The 22,101-nt window shown below is 43.6% G+C and overlaps 1 protein-coding gene across 1 annotated transcript in view; it reads right to left on the bottom strand.

The window, feature by feature from the left end:
- The window catches only part of LOC126262680 (tensin-1), a 622,011-nt gene that overhangs the window by 585,612 nt on the left and 14,298 nt on the right, over positions 1-22,101 (bottom strand). Inside the window, exon 2 of the mRNA XM_049959456.1 lies at positions 3,944-4,127. Coding sequence (XP_049815413.1) covers positions 3,944-4,127 — 184 coding nt within the window. The remainder of the gene's footprint in view (positions 1-3,943; positions 4,128-22,101) is intronic.

The raw sequence follows: 22,101 nt of genomic DNA, 5'->3' as shown, positions 1-22,101 counted from the left end.
ACATGGAAAAAATGAAAATTACTAGAAAAATATCAACGGCAAAATTAAACAGAAAAAGGCTGTCATATATATGAATCGAAAGATTGCATTTCATTCATAATTTACAAATGTGGACTTGAATTTATGCAGGACAAAGTATTTCGTAAGTGTTCGACGTTTTAATTAATTAATAATAGCCGGCCGCGGTGGCCGTGCGGTTCTAGGCGCGTCAGTCCGGAACCGCGTGACTGCTACGGTCGCAGGTTCGATTCCTGCCTCGGGCATGGATGTGTATGATGTCCTTAGGTTAGTTAGGTTTAAGTAGTTCTAAGTTCTAGGGGACTGATGACCACAGATGTTAAGTCCCATAGTGCTCAGAGCCATTTGAACCAATTAATCATATTTCCAATGCGATAGGGTCTGCAGCTGCGATGAATTTATTTGAACGATTTCGTAATGCCTTCGACTATGAAATTTCACTCAGTTCAAAATGCTTCTCAATGAAAGTGTTGTGAAGTTGGCTGAACAATGCTCTCACATCATATCAAGTTTTGAGACATTAGTTCAATAAAGACATCCCCCACAAACCCTACAACTTCACTGTAAACGAGACGTAGCCTGACTCCCAATATATGTTAGTAGCACCAAGGATAATTTCTGAAAGAGAACCAAATACACAAACTTGAATCACATGAAGAAAGCTGATAAATTACATACAAGCAAAAAATCGGTATTGAAAGAGACGGATATTTTCAAACTATGTTATGTAGTAGCGGAAATGGTCTTGCGTTACATTAGAACGGACTTTTGCTATGGGAAGTTTTCGGTTATGACGAACGAAGGACTATCTTTGTAAAGTTATACATTTGATGTAAAGGATGTTTCACAATTCTTGTTACAAACTCCTAGGCGTTCTAGGGGGTGCGTTTTAGATACGGTTTGAATATAAGACTCGTGTCCGTAAATGTACCGTTTGGATATAAAGTAAGTTTGAAGATCTGATCATTTCCAAATCTCTCACGTCACGGTACGCACACAAACTGACAAGGCGGTGCCGTTGTCAATCCTTGTTGTTATTACATTAGGTACTGTTTTCGTCTGACTGAAACACGGTACTTCAGCAGATAGCGGGTTTGACTACGGTGTTCGACGGTCGTGCGGCACTCTCGGTTTTGAAGAGGAGTATTCCAGACATTGCCAATGCCTACATCTACATTTATACTCCGCAAGCCACCCAACGCTGTGTGGCGGAGGGGACTTTACGTGGCACTGTCATTACCTCCCTTTCCTGTTCCAGTCGCGTATGGTTCGCGGGAAGAACGACTGCCGGAAAGCCTCCGTGCGCGCTAGAATCTCTCTAATTTTACATTCGTGATCTCCTCGGGAGGTATAAGTAGGGGGAAGCAATATATTCGATGCCTCGTCCAGAAACGCACCCTCTCGAAACCTGGGCAGCAAGCTACACCGCGATGCAGAGCGCCTGTCTTGCAGAGTCTGCCACTTGAGTTTGCTAAACATCTCCCTAACGCTATCACGGTTACCAAATAACCATGTGACGAAACGCGCCGCTCTTCTTTGGATATTCTCTATCTCCTCTGTCAACCCGACCTGGTACGGATCCCACACTGATGAGCAATACTCAAGTATAGGTCGAACGAGTGTTTTGTAAGCCACCTCCTTTGTTGATGGACTACATTTTGTAAGAAGTCTCCCAATGAATCTCAACCTGGCACCCGCCTTACCAACAATTAATTTTATATGATCATTCCACTTCAAATCGTTGCGTACGAATACTCCCAGATATTTTACAGAATTAACTGCTACCAGTGTTTGTTCCGCTATCATATGTTGTTGTTGTTGTGGTCTTCAGTCCTGAGACTGGTTCGATGCAGCTCTCCATGCTACTCTATCCTGTGCAAGCTTCTTCATCTCCCAGTACCTACTGCAACCTACATCCTTCTGAATCTGCTTAGTGTATTGATCTCTTGGTCTCCCTCTACGATTTTTACCCTCCACGCTGCCCTCCAATGCTAAATTTGTGATCCCTTGATGCCTCAAAACATGTCCTACCAACCGATCCCTGCTTCTAGTCAAGTTGTGCCACAAACTCCTCTTCTCCCCAATCCTATTCAGTACCTCCTCATTAGTTATGTGATCTACCCATCTAATCTTCAGCATTCTTCTGTAGCACCACATCTCGAAAGCTTCTATTCTCTTCTTGTCCAAACTGGTTATCGTCCATGTTTCACTTCCATACATGGCTACACTCCATACAAATACTTTCAGAAACGACTTCCTGACACTTAAATCTATACTAGATGTTAACAAATTTCTCTTCTTCAGAAACGATTTCCTTGCCATTGCCAGTCTACATTTTATATCCTCTTTACTTCGACCATCATCAGTTATTTTACTCCCTAAATAGCAAAACTCCTTTACTACTTTAAGTGTCTCATTTCCTAATCTAATCCCCTCAGCATCACCCGATTTAATTTGACTACATTCCATTATCCTCGTTTTGCTTTTGTTGATGTTCATCTTATATTCTCCTTTCAAGACACTGTCCATTCCGTTCAACTGCTCTTCCAAGTCCTTTGCTGTCTCTGACAGAATTACAATGTCATCGGCGAACCTCAAAGTTTTTACTTCTTCTCCATGAATTTTAATACCTACTCCGAATTTTTCTTTTGTCATCATATAATCATATAATCATACAATAAAGGATCCTTCTCTCTATGTATTCGCAGTATATTACATTTGTCTACGTTAAGGGTCAGTTGCCACTCCCTGCACCAAGTGCCTATCCGCTGCAGATCTTCCTGCATTTCGCTGCAATTTTCTAATGCTGCAACTTCTCTGTATACTACAGCATCATCCGCGAAACGCCGCATGGAACTTCCGACACTATCTACTAGGTCATTTATATATATTGTGAAAAGCAACAGTCCCATAACACTCCCCTGCGGCACGCCAGGGGTTACTTTAACGTCTGTAGCCGTCTCTCCTTTGAGAACAACATGCTGTGTTCTGTTTGCTAAAAACTCTTCAATCCAGCCACACAGCTGGTCTGATATTCCGTAGACTCTTACTTTATCAGGCGACAGTGCGGAACTGTATCGAACGCCTTCCGGAAGTCAACGAAAATGGCATCTAGCTGGGAGCCTGTATCTAATATTTCCTGGGTGTCATGAACAAATAAAGCGAGTTGGGTCTCACACGATCGCTCTTTCCGGAATCCATGTTGATTCCTACAGAGTAGATTCTGGGTTTCCAGAAATGACATGATACACGAGCAAGAAACATGTTCTAAAATTATACAACAGATCGAAGTCAGAGATATAGGCCTATAGTTTTGCGCATCTGCTCGACGACCCTTCTTGTAAACTGGAACTACCTGTGCTCTTTCCCAACCATTTGGAACCTTCCGTTCCTCTAGAGACTTGCGGTACACGGCTGTTACCGCAAGTCTCTAGAGCTCCTGCAGAGGACACGTGTCACAGTTCATTGTCTCCGCTGTGTGCGTGTGGTGGAGCGGCAGACTTGAAAGTGAGCCTACCATCGATCTCATTTTAGATTCGAACGGTACACTTCTGGCCGTGCGGTCCTTGGTTTATCTACGGGATTCCCTCTACAACCTCTAGACGCCTGTGGCAGGTACTGTGAAGCTCCGTGTGTATCGAGTGCTGGCAGTCTACCTTTGATTTACGAAAGAACGGAGAGCCCAAGAGGAATGTATCAAAACAACAAAGGACTGCCATCAACCGTGCGACTTTGACGGCGGATGTCAAAGGACTGAAGAGTTTCAGCGACAGAAGAGGAGCGTCGCTGATAACGGAGACGGTCACGGTGTTCCGTAGCGGATGCACGGCGCATCGGCCGAGGACGCGTGAGGCGCTGCCATCGAGGTGTGGGTGTGTGGGCGCCAGCTGCGGCCGAGGCGCGGCTGGCGTCAGCGCTGCGTTACGCAACGCGTGGCGCCGCACCTCTGCGGGGCCCTCGACCCCGGCGACGGCCAGCACGCGGCCTCCGCGGTCACCTGCCGGAACGCACTCGTCCCGTTTGGCAGCCGCCGGTGACCCACTGCGGCGCACTGTCCTCCTCTTCCACTCGTCGTGGAACTGGTCAGTTGCACGCCTCCCGTTATTACACTGAAGAGCCAGAGAAGCTCGTACATCTGCATAATATCGTGTAGGGCCCCGCCAGTGCTCACAAGGGAACCTCCCCATCGCACCCCCCTCAGATTTAGTTATAAATTGGCACAGTGGATAGGCCTTGAAAAACTGAACACAGATCAATCGAGAAAACAGGAAGAAGTTGTGTGGAACTATGAAAAAAACAAGCAAAATATACAAACTGAGTAGTCCATGCGCAAGATATGCAACATCTAGAGCAATGTGAGTTCAGGAGTGCCGTGGTCAGCGTGAGCAGCTGTGGAACGAGAGGTCCAGGGTTCAAGTCTTCCCTCGTGCGAAAAGTTTAATTTTTTATTTTCAGTTTATGTGACAAACTCTTATGTTTTCATCACTATTTTGGGAGTGATTACTACATCCACAAGAAAACCTAAATCGGGCAAGGTAGAAGAATCTTTTTACCCATTCGCCAAGTGTACAAGTGGGTCGACAACATATTCCTGTCATGTGACGCACATGCCGTCACCTGTGCCGTGTAGAATGTATCAGACGTATTTTCCTGTGGAGGAATCGGTTGACCTATGACCTTGCGATCAAATGTTTTCGGTTCCCATTGGAGAGGCACGTCCTTTCGTCTACTAATCGCATGGTTTTGCGGTGCGGTCGCAAAACACAGACACTAAACTTATTACAGTGAACAGAGACGTCAATGCAAGAACGGACAGATCGTAACTTTGCGAAAATAAGGAAAGTAAACTTTTCACTCGAGGGAAGCCTTGAATCAAGTACCTCTCGTTCCGCAACTGCTCACGCTAACCACGGGACCACTGCTCTCCTGAGCTTACACTTCCCTTGATGTTGCATATCTTGCGCATGGACTACTCAGTTTGTATATTTTGCTTATTTTTTTCGTAGTTCCGCACAACTTCTTCCTGTTTTCTCGATTGATCTGTGTTCAGTTTTTCAAGGCCTATCCACTGTGCCAACTTGTAACTAAATCTGAGGGGGTGCGATGGGGAGGTTCCCTTGTTAGAAGTGACGCAACACGACTAATGTCTCAAGTAGTTCTGGAGGGAACTGACACCTTGAATCATGCAGGGCTGTCCATGAATCCGTACGAGTACCAGGGGGTGGAGATCTCTTCTGAACAGCACGTTGCAAGGGATCCCAGATACGAACAATATTCATGCCTGGGGAGTTTGGTGGCCAGTTGAAGTATTTAAACTCAGAAGAGTGTTGCTAGAGGCACTCTGAAGCAATTATGGACGTGTGGGGTGTCGCATTGCCCTGCTGGAATTGCGCGAGTTCGTCGGAATGCACAGTGTACATGAGGAGATGCAGAGGCCGATGACCCACTCCGGCGTACTGTCCTCCTCTTGCACTTGTGGTGGAATTGGTCAGTTGGACGCTTCCCGTTATTACACTGAAGAGCCAGAGAAACTGGTACACCTGCATAATATCGTGTAGGGCCCCGCGAGTGCTCAGAAGTGCCGCAAGACGACATGGCATGGACTCCATTAGTGTCTGAAGTAGTGCTGGAGGGAATTGACACCTTTAATCCTGCAGGGCTGTCCATGAATCCGTACTAATACGAAGGGGTGGAGATCTCTACTGAACAGCACTTTGCAAGGCATACCAGATATGAACAATATTCATGTCTGGGGAGTTTGGTGGCCAGCGGAAGTGTTTAAACTCAGAAGAGTGTTCCTGGAGCCACTCTGTGGCAATTCTCGACGTGTGGGGTGTCGCATTGCCCTGCTGGAACTGCGCAAGTCCGTCGGAATGCACAGTGGACATTAATAGATGCAGGGCATCAGACAGGATGCTCACGTACGTGTCACCTGTCAGAGTCGTATCTAGACGTATCAGGGGTCCCGTAACACTCCAACTGCACACGCCCCACACCATTACAGAGGCGTCACCACCCTGCTGACATGCAGGGTCCATGGATTCATGACGTTGTCTCCACACCAAAACATGTCCATCCGTTCGATAGAATTTGAAACGAAACTCTTCCGACCAGCCAACGTGTTTCCAATCATCAGCAGTCCAATATCGGTGTTGACGGTCCTAGCCGAGGCGTAAGGCTTTGTGTCGTGCAGTCATCAAGGGTACACGAGTGGGCCTTCGGCTCCGAAAGCCCATATCGATGATGTTTCGTTGAATAGTTCGCACGCTGACACTTTCTGGTCGCCTAGCATTGAAATCTGCAGCAGGCTGCGATCGGGTTGCACTTCTGTCACGTTGAACGATTCTCATCAGTCGTCGTTGGTCCCGTCCTTGCAGGATCATTTTCCGGCCGCAGCAATGTCGGAGATTTGATGTTTTACCGGATTCCTGATATTCACTGTACACTCTTGAAATGGTCGTATGGGCAAAATGCCACGTAATCGCTACCTCGGAGATGCTGTGTCCCATCGTTCGTGCGCTGACTATAACACCACGTTCAAACTCACTTAAATCTTGATAACCTGCCCTTGTAGCAGCAGTAACGGATGTAACCACAGCGCCAGACACTTGTCGTCTTATGTAGGCGTTGCCGACCGCACCGCCGTATTCTACCGTTTTATTAATCTGCATTTGAATACCCATGTCTATAGGAGTTTCTTTGGCGCTTCGGTGCAGTACACAATACGATACAGAAGAAAGCTATCCAGAAAGTAACAGTCGTTTTAAAATAAGAAATAACAATACGGAAAACCGAAATTTTAATATACACATTTTAGATGTACACGGTGAAGCGATTTTTCTATATAATCGCCATTCGAACTGAGGCACTTATCACATCGTGGCACAGGTTTTTCATTGCCGCCTCTGTAGAAATCTACCGCCTGCCATTGCAACCACTGGTCTATACCGCATTCAGCTCGGCGTCAGTATCAAAGCGTTGTGTAGCGAGCCGTGTCTTCATTTCTGGGAAGGTGTGGTAGTCGCGAAAGATCCGTAATCGTGAAATGACTATTTTCACTAATTTTGTCGTTGGTTATCCTGACTGGTACGTCCATTTGTACAATCGAAGCACCATTGCCTCACTCGCCTTTCACTCATTATGCCTTTCCAGTACACATGACAGACGGTGCGATAAATTTCAGTTGTTTTTCATTTTTTTGTCACGAAATACATAATCACAAATCCACCTCAAAAGTAACGGAATCTTCTATTGCAGCGCTCATTTTAACACGTCACAGAAAGCAATGTAACAGAGACAGAGAGGCCACACGCTACCATCTCTGCATGCGTATTGAGTGTAGGAACGTTACGGCAGGAAGATGGCGGCTGTAGACCCGTCCACCGCAGCGATAGACCAAGACGTCTGTTGCATTCTGGATAGCCCTCGAACAACAGTTTCACCCGATCCAATGAGATTTTTCACACAATGTTAAATTTTTAATTTTGTTTTGCGTTCAAACAGATGGTAAAGAATAATTTGTTTACATTCAGACTTAAAGATATGTACAAAATGTCGTTTCAAATAGAAGATTATTATTATTATTATTATTATTATTGTTATTATTATTCTACAATTTTTACTATCACTTAGAGCCTATAACATTTATCACCAAAATCATCAAAACTTAAATCATCAACATTGTAAATTATCGACAGGGAGCGACACTTCTCTCTGGTCCCAGTTTCTTATAGATACACTGGACAGTCCCCCTTGACATACCAATACAATTCACAGTGTGGTCAAGAGTACTCGAAGTAAGCGGGGACGAAATATCTACAAGCGTCTTAAAATGTTAAGTGTGTGGAATTGAAGACAACAAGTCGAAGATCATAAAAATTTCATATCTTTAGACCAATACTTTACAAAAAACGAGAGAAATGATATTGCGATTTGATGAACGGTCTAAGACTTTCAATATTTTGATAATAAACTGCAAGCTTTTACAGCCCATGTTTCTTTGTGAAATCTGGTTTTCGGAGTCTGAGGACAACTTCATTAGATAGGAAAAAGAACTTAAACGAGACAAGTTGTGAGCTCCGGTGTACATAAAGTCAGCAGCGCTATAACTCATTTGCTGAACGAGCTGCAGCGACTCGACGGCTCCTCAGCGGATGAAGTGGGAGAGTAAAAGCGTCAGCAAGTCCGGACAAGTTGCATGGAAGGTACTCCACAAAAAGTTGGCGGTAGCCCGACGAGCGGAAGGCTGCGAACGACCTTCACAAGTCTGTATGTACCGCAAGGAGAAGGGAAAGGCGGCACTGATTACAAAATATTGCAGCCTGTGGGATATAAGCAGAAAGCGTAACGAGTCTTTCATTATGTGTTTCATTGACGGGCTGGTATTGAAAATGCACTACTAGGAAAACAATGGCCGTATCGTAGGTGCTAATTTCCATAATGCGGTGCAATGTGTTGGTTGTCCAAATACTCTTACAGATACTCAGCACGGTAACAGTCATTCTTGAGGACCAATAATATGGAATATCCTGTTGATATAATTTGTGATACGGACGGAAACAAGCTATTTCCTTATATGGTATTAGCTCCATATCAAAGTGTACATATTTCAGGATTAGCAAACATCGCCTTCCTCTGATTGAACAAGTGCATCCTCTTTCGTGAAACAGTGTTTGAAGTCCTCTACTAACATGTACCAAAGGCCCTAAAACTAAACATACGCTACTGGCCATTAAAATTGCTACACCACGAAGATGACGTGCTACAGACGCAAAATTTAACCGACAGGAAGAAGATGCTGTGATATGCAAACGATAAGCTTTTCAGAGCATTCACACAAGGTTGGCGCCGGTGGCTACGCCTACATCGTGCTGACATGAGGAAAGTTTGCAACCGATTTCTCATACACAAACAGCAGTTGACCGGCGTTGCCTGGTGAAACGTTGTTGCGATTCCTCGTGTGAGGAGGAGAAATGCGTACCATCATGTATCTGACTTTGATAAAGGTCGGATTGTAGCCTATCGCGATTGCGGTTTATCGTATCGCGACGTTGCTGCTCGCGTTGGTCGAGATCCAATGACTGTTAGCAGAATGTCACTAGCAGTCGAGATGATAGGCATCTTATCCGCATGGCTGTAACGGATCGTGCAGCCACGTCTCGATTGCTGAGTCAATAAATGGGGACGTTTGCAAGACAACAACCATCTGCCCGAACAGTTCGACGACGTTTGCAGCAGCATGGACTATCAGCTCGGAGACCGTGGCTGCGGTTACCCTTGACGCTGCATCACAGACAGGAGCACCTACGATGGTGTACTCAACGACGAACCTGGGTGCACGAATGGCAAAACGTCATTTTTTCGGATGAATTCAGGTTCTGTTTACAGCATCATGATGGTCGCATCCGTGTTTGGCGACATCGAGGTGAACGCACACTGGGAGCGTGTATTCTTCATCGCCATACTGCCGTATCACCCGACGTGATGTTATGGGGTGCCATTGGTTACACGTCTCGGTCACCTCTTGTTCGCATTCAGATATGTTACGACCCGTGGCTCTACCCTTCATTCGATTCCTGCGAAACCTTACATTTCAGCAGGATAATGCACGACCGAATGTTGCAGGTCCTGTACGGGCCTTTCTGGATACAGAAAATGTTCGACTGCTGCCCTGGCCAGCACAGTCTCCAGATCTCTTACCAATTGAAAACGTCTGGTCAATGGTGGCCGAGCAACTGGCTCGTCACAATACGCTAGTCACTACCATTGATGAACTGTGGTATCGTGTTGAAGTTACATGGGCAGCTGTACCTGTACACGCCATCCAAGCTCTGTTTGACTCAATGCCCAGGCGTATCAAGGCCGTTATTCCGGCCAGAGGTGGTTGTTCTGGGTACTGATTTCTCAGGATCTATGCACCGAAATTGCGTGAAAATGTAATCACATGTCAGTTCTAGTATAATATATTAGTCCAGTGAATACCTGTTTACCATCTGCATTTCTTTTTGTGTAGCAATTTTAGTGGCCAGTAGTGTATCAAAACGAAGATTATAGATTGTTGCGCAACGATTTAGGGAACTCCACAGTAACTTTGTTGCTACTTTTTGAACAAAGTATGTGAGAGAGGAAGATGCTGTGAACCACTTAGGCTAAATTTCTGGACTTTCCTTCTTTTGGGCCAGAATGAGGGCACATCTCTTAGTCCAACAGTGCAGTCGTTTCGTTGCACATTAATAATAGCGTGAAGCATTTATGGATGCTGATTCCTACAAGACGAAAAAGTTAAGTAATGCTATAGCTATGCACACATTAACTTAATTTTGGTACAGTTCGAACTGCGAGGTGTTGGCCGATGTAACAAGTGGGCACTGTTCTTACAGTGGCATTATTACTACCTGCCATTTAATAGGAAAATACGATTTTAGTAATTTTTTGACGCTATTGTGGAGCAACAATGATCGTACTTAATATCGTAATCGTCCAGATTACAAGAGCTTCTTGTTTTTAACTCCGGTAGCCGGGTTCGGGCTATAGGAGCATCCTCAAACCAAATCTCCAGATGACGTGCGGAGCCGGTGTACGGAGCTGCCGTGTGGTACCTACTGATACCTGTCGTGAACTGCTAAAAACAGGTGACAGCAGGCACTCGGTGGTCCACAACGGTTCCGTGCACCGGCTCTGCGCGTCATCTGGAGATTTCTTTTGAAGATGCTCTTATAGATAGCAACCGATTGCCAGAATTTAAAAACACGTAAATACTATTCAGATCTTTATTGTTTTTTTATTAAGATATACTGTTTTTTTTTATAACTGTTGCAGCAAAATACTACCCGTTTCGAGAGAACGAAACGTAACTTTTGCAACTACATACATCTGTGACTTCTTCCACGCCTCACACAATTTTGTGTTCTCCTCACACTGATCGATCTCAGTAATCGGACAGATGGATAGCGCGAAACATGGAAACAAAAAGATATGATAATCGAGGCACCAGCATCGGCAGATTTTACAATCCAACGGTACGATGAATAAAGTTAGGGTTTCCTAGTATTTCAGAAGGAAACGTTATGGTAGAAGGATATAAATATTTTCGTAAGGGGGAAGCCGGATGGTAGTTCCGAAAGTTACTTGGGTACTTTACAGTAATTCCTTGTGTCAGGCGTTTGTAAAATAGTGTTACGTGTAAGTGCAATAGCTCAGTTCTTCCCAAGGTCTCCTCAGCAAGTCCATTCTGATTGTCGCATAAAACATTGTGCCTCGATGTACAGAGAAGGAAGGAACAAAAACTAATGTTGCACACATTTGTCGAGTTTTCAGTTTCTCAAATACGAACGAAGCATTTGTCCAGTGAGTAGTTAAGTATACAGCCGTCAAAGAAAAACCGCTGCACTGAACAATTTTCATTTATTCGTAATGAATAAGTTCCTCACGAAGTTATGCCATAGCTTGAACATGTTTTAGAATTTTTTCAGGTCGTACTAGTACGACTGACTTACTCGTGAGTCTCACGAGTTGTTGTTTCTTTGGTGCACATATTGTGACAAACAATAACTTTCTTGTGTCTCAATAAACCGTGGATTGGTTATTTTGTCGGTGATTGTTGAACACTCCGTTTTGTGGCGTATCCCTGCGAGGCAAAAGTAGTTTTTCACATTTAGTTTGTTACAAACACTTCTCCAACTGACTGTGTGTCCCACTGCCCAAATTGCGTCAAAGGCACTCACGTGATATTGATGTAACGAGGAAAAAGACACATAATAGGAAACTTACTGCTCTTAGAACTAAAATTGTAAGGCGTTTAAATTGCGTATTTTTTTCTTTTTTGGCCACCCTCATAGTAAACTATTGACACAAGCCATACGTAGCTATAAAGCCATAGGCTCAAATCCTTTTTTTTCTCTTGGTGTGAGACGCTGGGACTAAATTTGAAATCTGCTGACAGCAAGTTTAAAATATAACTGCACTGACGGACAAGCTATCGCAATGGTCTATTAGTCTGATGCTAAGATATTCTTGGCCGACTACGTCAGCGGGCGCAAATAAACAGAGACGGTTACACGGCCTTGGTGGGCCCTGCATCCTATCCGCCGGCTGGCGGCTCGCGGAGCTGCAACCCGCATTCAGGGTTACCTCTGTGTCTGGCTGTACCCGCGCCATCGGAGTAGCTACCGGAGTAGGCAGCGTCTGTCACGATGGCATTTTCCACGCGAGCGCCCATGATTCTATCAGTTACGCAGGCGTTTCGGGTTCACATGGAGTGATGCACCAGCCCTTGGTAATCCTGACACTGGAACATTAAAGACCATCGTTAAACAGAAGAAAGGCTATTTATTTCTATTCGGATCGCCAATAAAACTTAAGGGGCTCCGGAATGCCCTATACTTGCAATGTTAAAATAACGCTTATAAATTACATCTTTCCTCAGAAAGTATTTGAGGTAGGAAGTTGAACTTTTTAGAGATTATTTATTGGAATATGGGCTACAACTTAACACAGGGATTTTAAAAAATTTTACTTCAGTTATTAAAGATGATTTTTTTTCAATTGTAATGAAAATTCACAACATTTTTTTGCAATTTTTTATTTATATATTCAAAAATATACAGTTTTTTGGAAAAAGGCTGTGTTAAATTATGCAGAAGGTACTGTGTAACATTTACTGAAAGTTTGAAACAAATATGTTTGGAAGATCCTTAGAAAACATGTAATTAGTATGAGAAAATAAAAGTTTTGGGAATCGAGCGACAAAGATTGGATTAACTTTTTAGTGCATTCCAGGTCCATAGGATGGATTATCTTCATCCTCTGCAAACTCCTCCTCCAGCTTCCTCTTGTTCCTCCTCCTGTTTACTCTTGCTTGTATTTCTAGACTCTTTACAGCCCTATCTGCAGCCCGAAGGCGTTCCTTGTCTAAAGCAAGCATCGCTCGTACCATGTTAGAACCTATCTTCATTCCCATATTTCTAAATACCTTGCATATACCTTTGGCTTTCCAACATTTCTCCTTTTCTTAAAAGCCTTCAGAGGATTTCTAATAACTTTACTTTTACTCATTATTATACTTCAACAAAACAGAGACTCAAGAAACAGAATTAATTACGAATATTTTCGAGATAACGACAGAGTAAATAAACATGAAACAATCGACAATCACACCAGCGATATATATTGAACCATCACAGGTTAGCCACAACACATACTTTATCTCACATCACTAAAATGTACCTGATGAACACGGACGTTAATAATAACACCATTTGACAGCAGTTTAACAGCGCCACAGTGGGTCACGCCCATGTAGAACACATTTCAAAAAAAAATTAAAAATAGTTGTAGTCTTCGGAATTGAATAAATTATATATCTATTAAAAGGTAATAGTCTGCAGATTCAGAAAACGCAAAAAAGTAAAAATTGAACTTTTCATGATTTTGAGCCTTTCCGGAGCCCCTTAAGAGGGGGATGAATTAGAATTTTACGTTCTTTCAACGTCAAGGACATTAGAGGCGAAGCTAAGCACATCCGGACAGTACACGGAAAAGGAAATCGTAAAACTTCTTGGAAGGAACCATGTACGCATACATTACAAAAAAACTATAAGACAACTTTGGGAAAAGTGAGTAAGGATTGGCGGGGGGATTTGAGCCCACTCTTCCTGCATACGCATCCAGTATCTCAACCTTTGTGCCAGTTCACTTCATGGCAGAAGAGTAAACAATGCCGTTTGTCGGCCCCTTTTTGGAACATGCTGTTTCCACACAATTATGCCGAGTGATCAAAAAGTCAGTATATATTTGAAAACTGAATAAATCACGGAATAATGTAGTAGAGAGGTACAAATTGACACACATGCTTGGAATGACATGGGGTTTTATTAGAAACAAAAAAATACAAAAGTTCAAAAAATGTCCGACAGATGGCGCTTCATATGATCACAATAGCAATAATTAGCGTAACAGAGTAAGACAAAGCAAAGATGATGTTCCTCACAGGAAATGCTCAATATGTCCACCATCATTCCTCAACAACAGGAATAATGTTGTGAACAGCAATGTAAAGCATGTCCAGAGTTATGGTGAGCCATTGGCGTCGGATGTTGTCTTTCAGCATCCCTAGAGATGTTGCTCGCTCACGATACACTTGCGACTTCAGGTAACCCCAAAGCCAATAATCGCACGGACTTAGATCTGGGGACCTGGGAGGCCAAGCATGACGAAAGTGGCGGCTGAGCACACGATTATCACCAAACGACGCGCGCAAGAGATCTTTCACGCGTCTAGCAATATGGGGTGGAGCGCCATCCGGCATTTTGGTTCTAATAAAACCCCATGTCATTCCAAGCATGTGTGTCAATTTTTACCTCTCTATCTACATTATTCCGTGGTTTATTAAGTTTTCAAATTTATACTGCTTTTTGATCACCCGGTATATAAAAAAAAGACTGAGAAACCAGTATGAAACGCTTGCCACTAAAAAGCACTCCGCAAATCATAACGAAATAATAATATGAAACTATTACAGAACAAAGTTACGCTATAGCTTGGAGCTTCTGTAATAGACAACCTCACACACACTACCCACAAATTCACGAGTTACCCTCAATTAAAGTTCTGGAAGATGAAATTCAGACTTTGCGGTTTGCCGATGAGGTTCTAATTTTGTCAGACACGGCAAATGATTCACAAGAGCAGCTGGACGGAATGGATAGTGTCTTGAAAAGATGTTATAAAATGACCACCTCAAAAGTGAAACAAAGGCGATAGAAGATAGTCGAATTAAAACAGGTGATGCTGGTAAAATCAGGTTAGGAAATGAGACACTAAAAGTAGTCGATGAAGTTCGCTATTTAGGCAGAAAAATAACTGATGATGGTCAAAGCATAGAGGATATAAAATGCAGACTAGCTATAGCAAGTAAGCCATTTTAGAAAAAGAGAAACGTCTTAGTGAAACTGAACGGTAAGCAGAGCTCAGACAAGCAGAAAATAGTAGTTCTTAAAATGAGGAGCTACAGAAGAATGTTGACAATTAGATGGGTAAATAGAATAACTAATGAAGGGGTACTGAATCGAACTGGAGAAAAAGGAAATTCATGGCAGAAGTTGACTGAAAGAAGAGGTTGGTTGACAGGACACACACATCAACGAATCGTAGATATGGTAATGGTCGGTAAAAATTGTAGAGGGAAATTAAGAAATCAAGGCTTGAAAAGAATAAGCAGGTTCAAATGGATGTAGGTTGCAGTAGCTATGCAGAAATGAAGAGTCTTGAATGGGATAGGGCAGCGTGGAGAGATGCATCAGATCAGTCTTCTGACTGAGGACCACAACATGACAATCACCACCACCACCACCAACAACAACAACAACAACAACAGCAACAACAGCAACTACAACGACAACAAGAACGGAAACAGAAACAATAACTTCCATAGCTGCCAGAGCCGAGAACCACAAACGATAAATGCTGTTTTATTGACTTGCCAATGAATGAGGTCGATATTTATATTTTGAAGTAGCCATTTTGGATTATTGTGTATAGAAACGTGTAGTACATTAGCTATTTTTGTACTAGAATCGAAACCACACTTAGATAATTGATAGTTTTCGATTTGAGTCGTCATGTATGTGTGTCCTTTCTTTACGGACGTACTACGAGAAGGTCAAACTAACACTTAAGAGTTACATCCGTCAATGTTCATACTAAATGAGTATTACCCATTCCGTGTTTACTTTCAATTACCCATTGTGGGTAAATGCCTTAAGGGAGAAATTCAATGCTCAATTAATTACAAAGATGTTACTGGTGGGTTTGGTGTACGATATTCGAGTCGGGAAGCGTTATTAAAAAAAATCGAGTGGGTTACTGGCAAGCAGCAGCTGTCTCCGAACACTTGGCATCAAAGTCGAATGTGTGAGCAAAATCGTGTGTGTAACAGCGGTGATTACTTAAACCAAGACGGTCTCGAAAAAGATTATAAATACTATCAAAATAAGCTTTTTCATTTATTTTTTCCCTTGAAACATGCCACAGTTGGTCGCGACAACAGTTTCGCTGGAGGTGGAGTTTGTAAGTCAATATTCCAATTTGAAGGAAACGGGTTCCATCATGCATGTAAGATAAAACTCGCTCCTGATAAATTTTCGGACGAAATAGATGTAAAGTCTCCTAATGTAACATCTGAGAAACTGTTCTCAATGATGCGAGAAGTCAGCGAATTAACTACTATCCTGAAACTTCCTGGCAGATTAAAACTGCGTACGGGACCGGTACTCGAACCCAGAATCTGGTGCTTCGAGGGCAATGCTCGCCCAGTCTGAGGTATCGATGCACGATCCACGACCTGCCCTCATAGTTTCAATTCTATCAGTCTCTCCTGCTTTTTAAATTTCGCAAAAGCTCCCCTTTATAATCTGTCAGACTACCACTCGTGGAAAAAAGGAAATCGCGGAGAAATGTCTTAGCTACAGCCTAGGGGATTGTTAAAAGCTGAGTACGCTTCTCTGAAGTTTGGAAGTACCAGCAGAGGTGAGGGCCAATTGTGAGTCGTGCGCGGATAGCTCAGCCGGTAAGAGCATTTACGCGTGAAGGATGAAGTTCCGGGTTCGAGTCCCCGTTCAGCACATAGTTTTAATCTTCCAAGAAAGTTCAAAATACTGCTGCAGAGTGAGGAATTCATTACGCACTAGCTACCTACTTTGCACCACTTTCGGGTGATGATGAAAAGCAAGGTGGTACGTGTTCTTTATTCTTACACGACTCAAGATATTAAAATAATTTTGTTTTTTTATTTGATCACGTATCTTAATAGCACATAGTTACTCGAAATGTCCTATTTCATATTTAAGCAGGTGTTATGAAAACTTTATTATTCATTCTTTAGTTTCTCAATTAATAAATATAATCAGTTCACAGAGAAACATTTTCTTTAAAGAAATGTTAGTGATTTACTATACATGCAAATCGCATTAAGGTGAAATTTTCAGTGAGTAAATAGTAGCTTGTTTTTAAAATGGTACAGTGTGTATGAAAGGCTTCATTCCCTTCTTTTCAACAAATGTTTTACTTTTTCCAAAAACTTCATATTTAAAAAGTTATTCATATTCAAAATCTACTTGTTCTAGAAAGCTGCAGTCTTAAATTATGATTATTTCCAAGATTTGGTTCCATAGTTTTGTGGCCCTAATTTCTCTGATTCCAAAAATCCCTACTTTCATTAAAATAACTTGTTAGTTCGTTAATTGTTCAAATTAGAAAATTTCAATTTCTTGAAACTTTCTCGCAGACTTGTGAACTACTTGTACTGTAAAATCGACGTGATACCTATTATTTTTGCGATTTTCTAGTTATTCAGCTATTACTTTAATAAACTCACATCGCTGTCCATTGCATTTAGACTATTTTAATTTTCCTGTTTATCATATCACTATTTGAAATGTAAGAGCTCTGTATTTCAACATTTTGTGATTTCTGATATGATGTTCGTCTATAAATATGGGTGGCTCACAGCGCCACAAGTAGCCCAGGGTGAGCAGCCTACAGCTTATGTCGCATTGTGTAATTTTCATTGAGCCATTAGTTAACATTCATTAAGTCAACATCATATAGTCAGTTTGTAGCTATCGGTGTGGATCAGTCCGCATTTCGGTAAAATATGTACACTTCGTGCCCGAACAGCGTGAATTCATGCGTTAGTGTGCTGCCGAAGTACTTTGTGATGTGGTGCCCTGTTAATGTAACTTGCTCACCAGACACGAATGTTTAGATTGCTGCCTGTTATAAAGCTGATTATCAGACAGGGACCACTGTGTACAAACAAGAAGAAGTCGACAATAAATTACTCAAGTGTGGTGTGTATTATTTGTGTGTCCGTCAAGCTCGTTAACACCAGGAAAACAATTCATCAAGACCAGCCACAGGACAATCGAAGGCAAGCTGCGAGTAAGCCAGGTTACAAACGGATTCAATAGTGAATAAACTTGTTGTAGCTGGGATTCACAGTCGTAAAAAATTTTTGAAGGACAACATCTTTACGCCAGTGACTGTTATAAATTTTTATTAAATTACTCCAATTTCGGCCTTAGGCCATTATCAAGTGCTGCTGAAAAATAATCCTCACGTTTATCTATGATGGTTTAAGAATAAGTTACTCAAGATTTTACAGCATATTGCATAATTGTGCAACGAGGGAATACTCTTTGCTTCCGAATACAGTCGTTGGACTGCAATGGCACTCCACACATATCAAAACAATATCTGTAATGCGTTTATGCACCAAAACGGTTATTACTAGCCTGCAAACAGTAGTCTGCAGCTGTGGTCTAATGCATTTGTGACTAGTGATGGGTTAACGAACATGTGCACTTACAGATATAGCTGTTTTACGATTGCTGAATATGTATGCTCGCACTGTGTAACACCGTCATGAATGTATTTAACAGTATTGACAGCAACATCCAAACCACCCCCCGCCCATTGCCGCGCCTCTATCGCTGTATCCCTCCCTCTCTCCACCTCCACACCCTCCATCTCCTTCATCAGGGCAATTTCCAACGCCTCCCCCTCCCGGATGACGAACTTCGCCATGACATCTACCCTTCCTTCCAACTATAACCTGGCCTTGTTCCCCCCCCCCCCCCACCCCAGGGCCCCCATTTTCCTCTTCCCTCCTTCTCCCAGAGCGGATTTTCCTCCTTCCCCCCCCCCCAACCCCCTGAGACCCTGCACCCCATACTTGCCTCTTTCCTTCCCACATCCCTCCCTACCTGGCCCTCCTCAGCGCGCCCCCCACTCTTCTCCCCCATCTCTTCCCCTCCCTCCCTTCTTCCGGTCTCCCTCATCTCCTTGCGCCTGGCAGATCCTCTGTTTTGATCATAGTCAGTGTGCCACATCAGTGTTGTGTTTAGTGCTGTTTCTCCTGTGCGTCAAGAGGTGTGATTTTAATTGTGTACTGCCTTGAGGTTCGCCGTCAGTGTTTGTGATGTGCTATGCCATCCGTCGATGCCTTTTATGCTCCAGTCATACTGTGCCTTGTGTTCTTTTAATAGTCGCAGTGTGTGGCTTTTTGTGTATGCTACTTTTAAACAGTTTTTTATCTCCACTTTACAGTCACCCCGTTTTTTGTCTATTGCCTTCCATGATGTTCCCCCCCTTTTTTTATATCTATGTTCACCATATTCTCTCCTTAGTTATTTTTAAATGTCTTCTTCTGTTTGTTCTATGTCTTTCGGCTGAAGAGCAGCGGATATGCTGCTGCCAGCCCTCCCCGATGGGGAATTGAAATATAATAAAGAAAAAAAAAACATCCAAATGTGTCAGCTTAAATTATGTTGACATGGCTTAAAGCCATAATATGTAAGTAACATGGCTACACAGTTAAAATGTCTTGTATAATCGGCACAACGCCGAGATACATAATGAATCTGTAAAATAATTTTTTAAACATGCAGCAGCACTTGATAACGGCCTAAGGCCGAAATTGCAATAGTGTAATAAAAACTTATAAATGTCGCTGGCGTAAAGATGATGTCCTACGCCGATCTTTTTGGCCGAGCGGTTATAGGCGCTTCAGTCCGGAACTGCGCTGCTGCTACGGTCGCAGGTTCGAATCCTGCCTCGGGCATGGATGTGTGTGATGTCCTTAGGTTAGTTAGGTTTAAGTAGTTCTAAGTAAAACTGAAGTGAGATCAGGTGTTCCCCAGGGAAGCGTCCTGGGACCTCTGCTGTTCCTGATCTATATAAATGACCTGGGTGACAATCTGAGCAGTTCTCTTAGGTTGTTCGCAGATGATGCTCTAATTTACCGTTTAGTAAGGTCATCTGAAGACCAGTATCAGTTGCAAAGCGATTTAGAAAATATTGCTGTATGGTGTGGCAGGTGGCAGTTGACGCTAAATAACGAAAAGTGTGAGGTGATCCACATGAGTCCCAAAAGAAATCCGTTGGAATTCGATTACTCGATAAATAGTACAATTCTCAAGGCTGTCAATTCAACTAAGTACCTGGGTGTTAAAATTACGAACAACTTCAGTTGGAAAGACCACATAGATAATATTGTGGGGAAGGTGAGCCAAAGGTTGCGTTTCATTGGTATGACACTTAGAAGATGCAACAAGTCCACTAAAGAGACAGCTTACACTACACTCGTTCGTCCTCTGTTAGAATACTGCTGCGCGGTGTGGGATCCTTACCAGGTGGGATTGACGGAGGACATAGAAAGGGTGCAAAAAAGGGCAGCTCGTTTTGTATTATCACGTAATAGGGGAGAGAGTGTGGCGGATATGATACGCGAGTTGGGATGGAAGTCATTAAAGCAAAGACGTTTTCCGTCGCGGCGAGATTTATTTACGAAATTTCAGTCACCAACTTTCTCTTCCGAATGTGAAAATATTTTGTTGAGCCAAACCTACATAGGTAGGAATGATCATCAAAATAAAATAAGAGAAATCAGAGCTCGAACAGAAAGGTTTAGGTGTTGGTTTTTCCCGCGCGCTGTTCGGGAGTGGAATGGTAGAGAGATAGTATGATTGTGGTTCAACGAACCCTCTGCAAAGCACTTAAATGTGAATTGCAGAGTAATCATGTAGATGTAGAAGTCCGGGGGACTGATGACCTCATATGTTAAGTCCCATAGTGCTTAGAGCCATTTGAATTTGATGTCCTTCAAAGGATTCAGTAGTCTTTAAAGAGCCATTAAGGACACTTTTCCTTCACTAGCTAGCAGAGAACGATTTCGATAAAGCTCGATCTTGACGTGATTTACAATGTGTAGAGCGGGGTTTGGCCAATGGCCTTGCCGCAGCGGTAACACCGGTTCCCGTCAGATCAGCGAAGTTAAGCGCTGTCGGGCTTGGCTAGCACTTGGATGGGTGACTCTCAGCTCTACCGAGCGGGGTTCACTCAGCCCTTGTGAGGCAAATTGAGGAGCTACTTGACTGAGAAGTAGCGCTTCCGGTCACGAAAACTGACAACGGCGGAGAGAGCGTGTGCTGACCACACGCTTCATATTCAGTGACGCCTATAGATTGAGGATGACACGGCGGTCGGTCAGCAGCGATAGGGTCTTACGAGACCTGTTCGGAAGAAGTTTAGTCTAGAGCAGGGTTTGAATCTGGCAAAACTTGGCGTTTTACCGTTTCGTTCTCCTTGCAAATAAATCCTTCGCCGCTGATATGCGTGCTTCAGACCGCGTGGAATACAGGGCGCCTCCCGCTTGAGCGATAAATCGGGAGAGATCCCGAGAGGACAGTAACGCCTTCGTTAGTGAAACAGCCGGCCAAAACCAGAACTCCCTTACGGAGCGTCCCAGTCTAATAACAAAACAACAGCAAGCATCCTACTTATAAAGTGACCGGCAACTGCGCGTTCCTTAAAGACGTGCTGCTGTTGGCAACACTGCGACGGGCCTCTGTAGCGCAGTGACACTGTGGGGCACGCATTCGCCCGCCGTTCGCCGCCAAACCGCCGGCCTCTCGTCTCCACTACCCCCCTCCACTCAACCTTTTATTTTTTATTTTTTTTTCGCCAGCTAATTAATTGGCACGCCTGTCTTGTTGCGTGGGCGCAGTTGCCACACTTGGCGCGGGCCTGCCGGCAAACCTTTTACGGACGCCGCGCGCAAGACCGAGCCCGGCTTTTTTGAAAGCCGAGAAGCGTGCAAAGTGGAGCGTGATAGACGGGTGGCGAGCGCGCACGGCTCGGTGACGCAGCTGATGCGCTCTCCCGCGTAACAGACACCGGTTTGCGCGACAATGCCGGCCACTGTTCGCGACAGCCGAAACTAGCGGATTCCACAGCTGTGCCTTACGTAATGCGGCACGCGTCTCGCGTTACGCTGCCCGAGATCCTTGACTCTCCTATTAGCTTTTTAACAAGCGGGGAAACGCACTCCGCTGAAGCCACGTGCTATGAGCTACTCGCTCGCGAGGGTACAACCGCTCCCTCGACTTCCTTACAGTCCTCCCATTTAGTAATCGGACGAATGTTGTGACCTGTGCTATAGTGTATTCACGGACAGGTACTGCAGTACTTACGATGCTTGTTCATTCTCTATTTCAGTGTGTCATTATTTGGCGTGGATGACTGCGC

This window comes from Schistocerca nitens, chromosome 6, assembly GCF_023898315.1.
Source record: "Schistocerca nitens isolate TAMUIC-IGC-003100 chromosome 6, iqSchNite1.1, whole genome shotgun sequence".
NCBI lineage: Eukaryota > Metazoa > Arthropoda > Insecta > Orthoptera > Acrididae > Schistocerca > Schistocerca nitens.
Note: the sequence above shows the minus strand (reverse complement) of the source record. Positions and strands in the feature narration are given on the sequence as shown.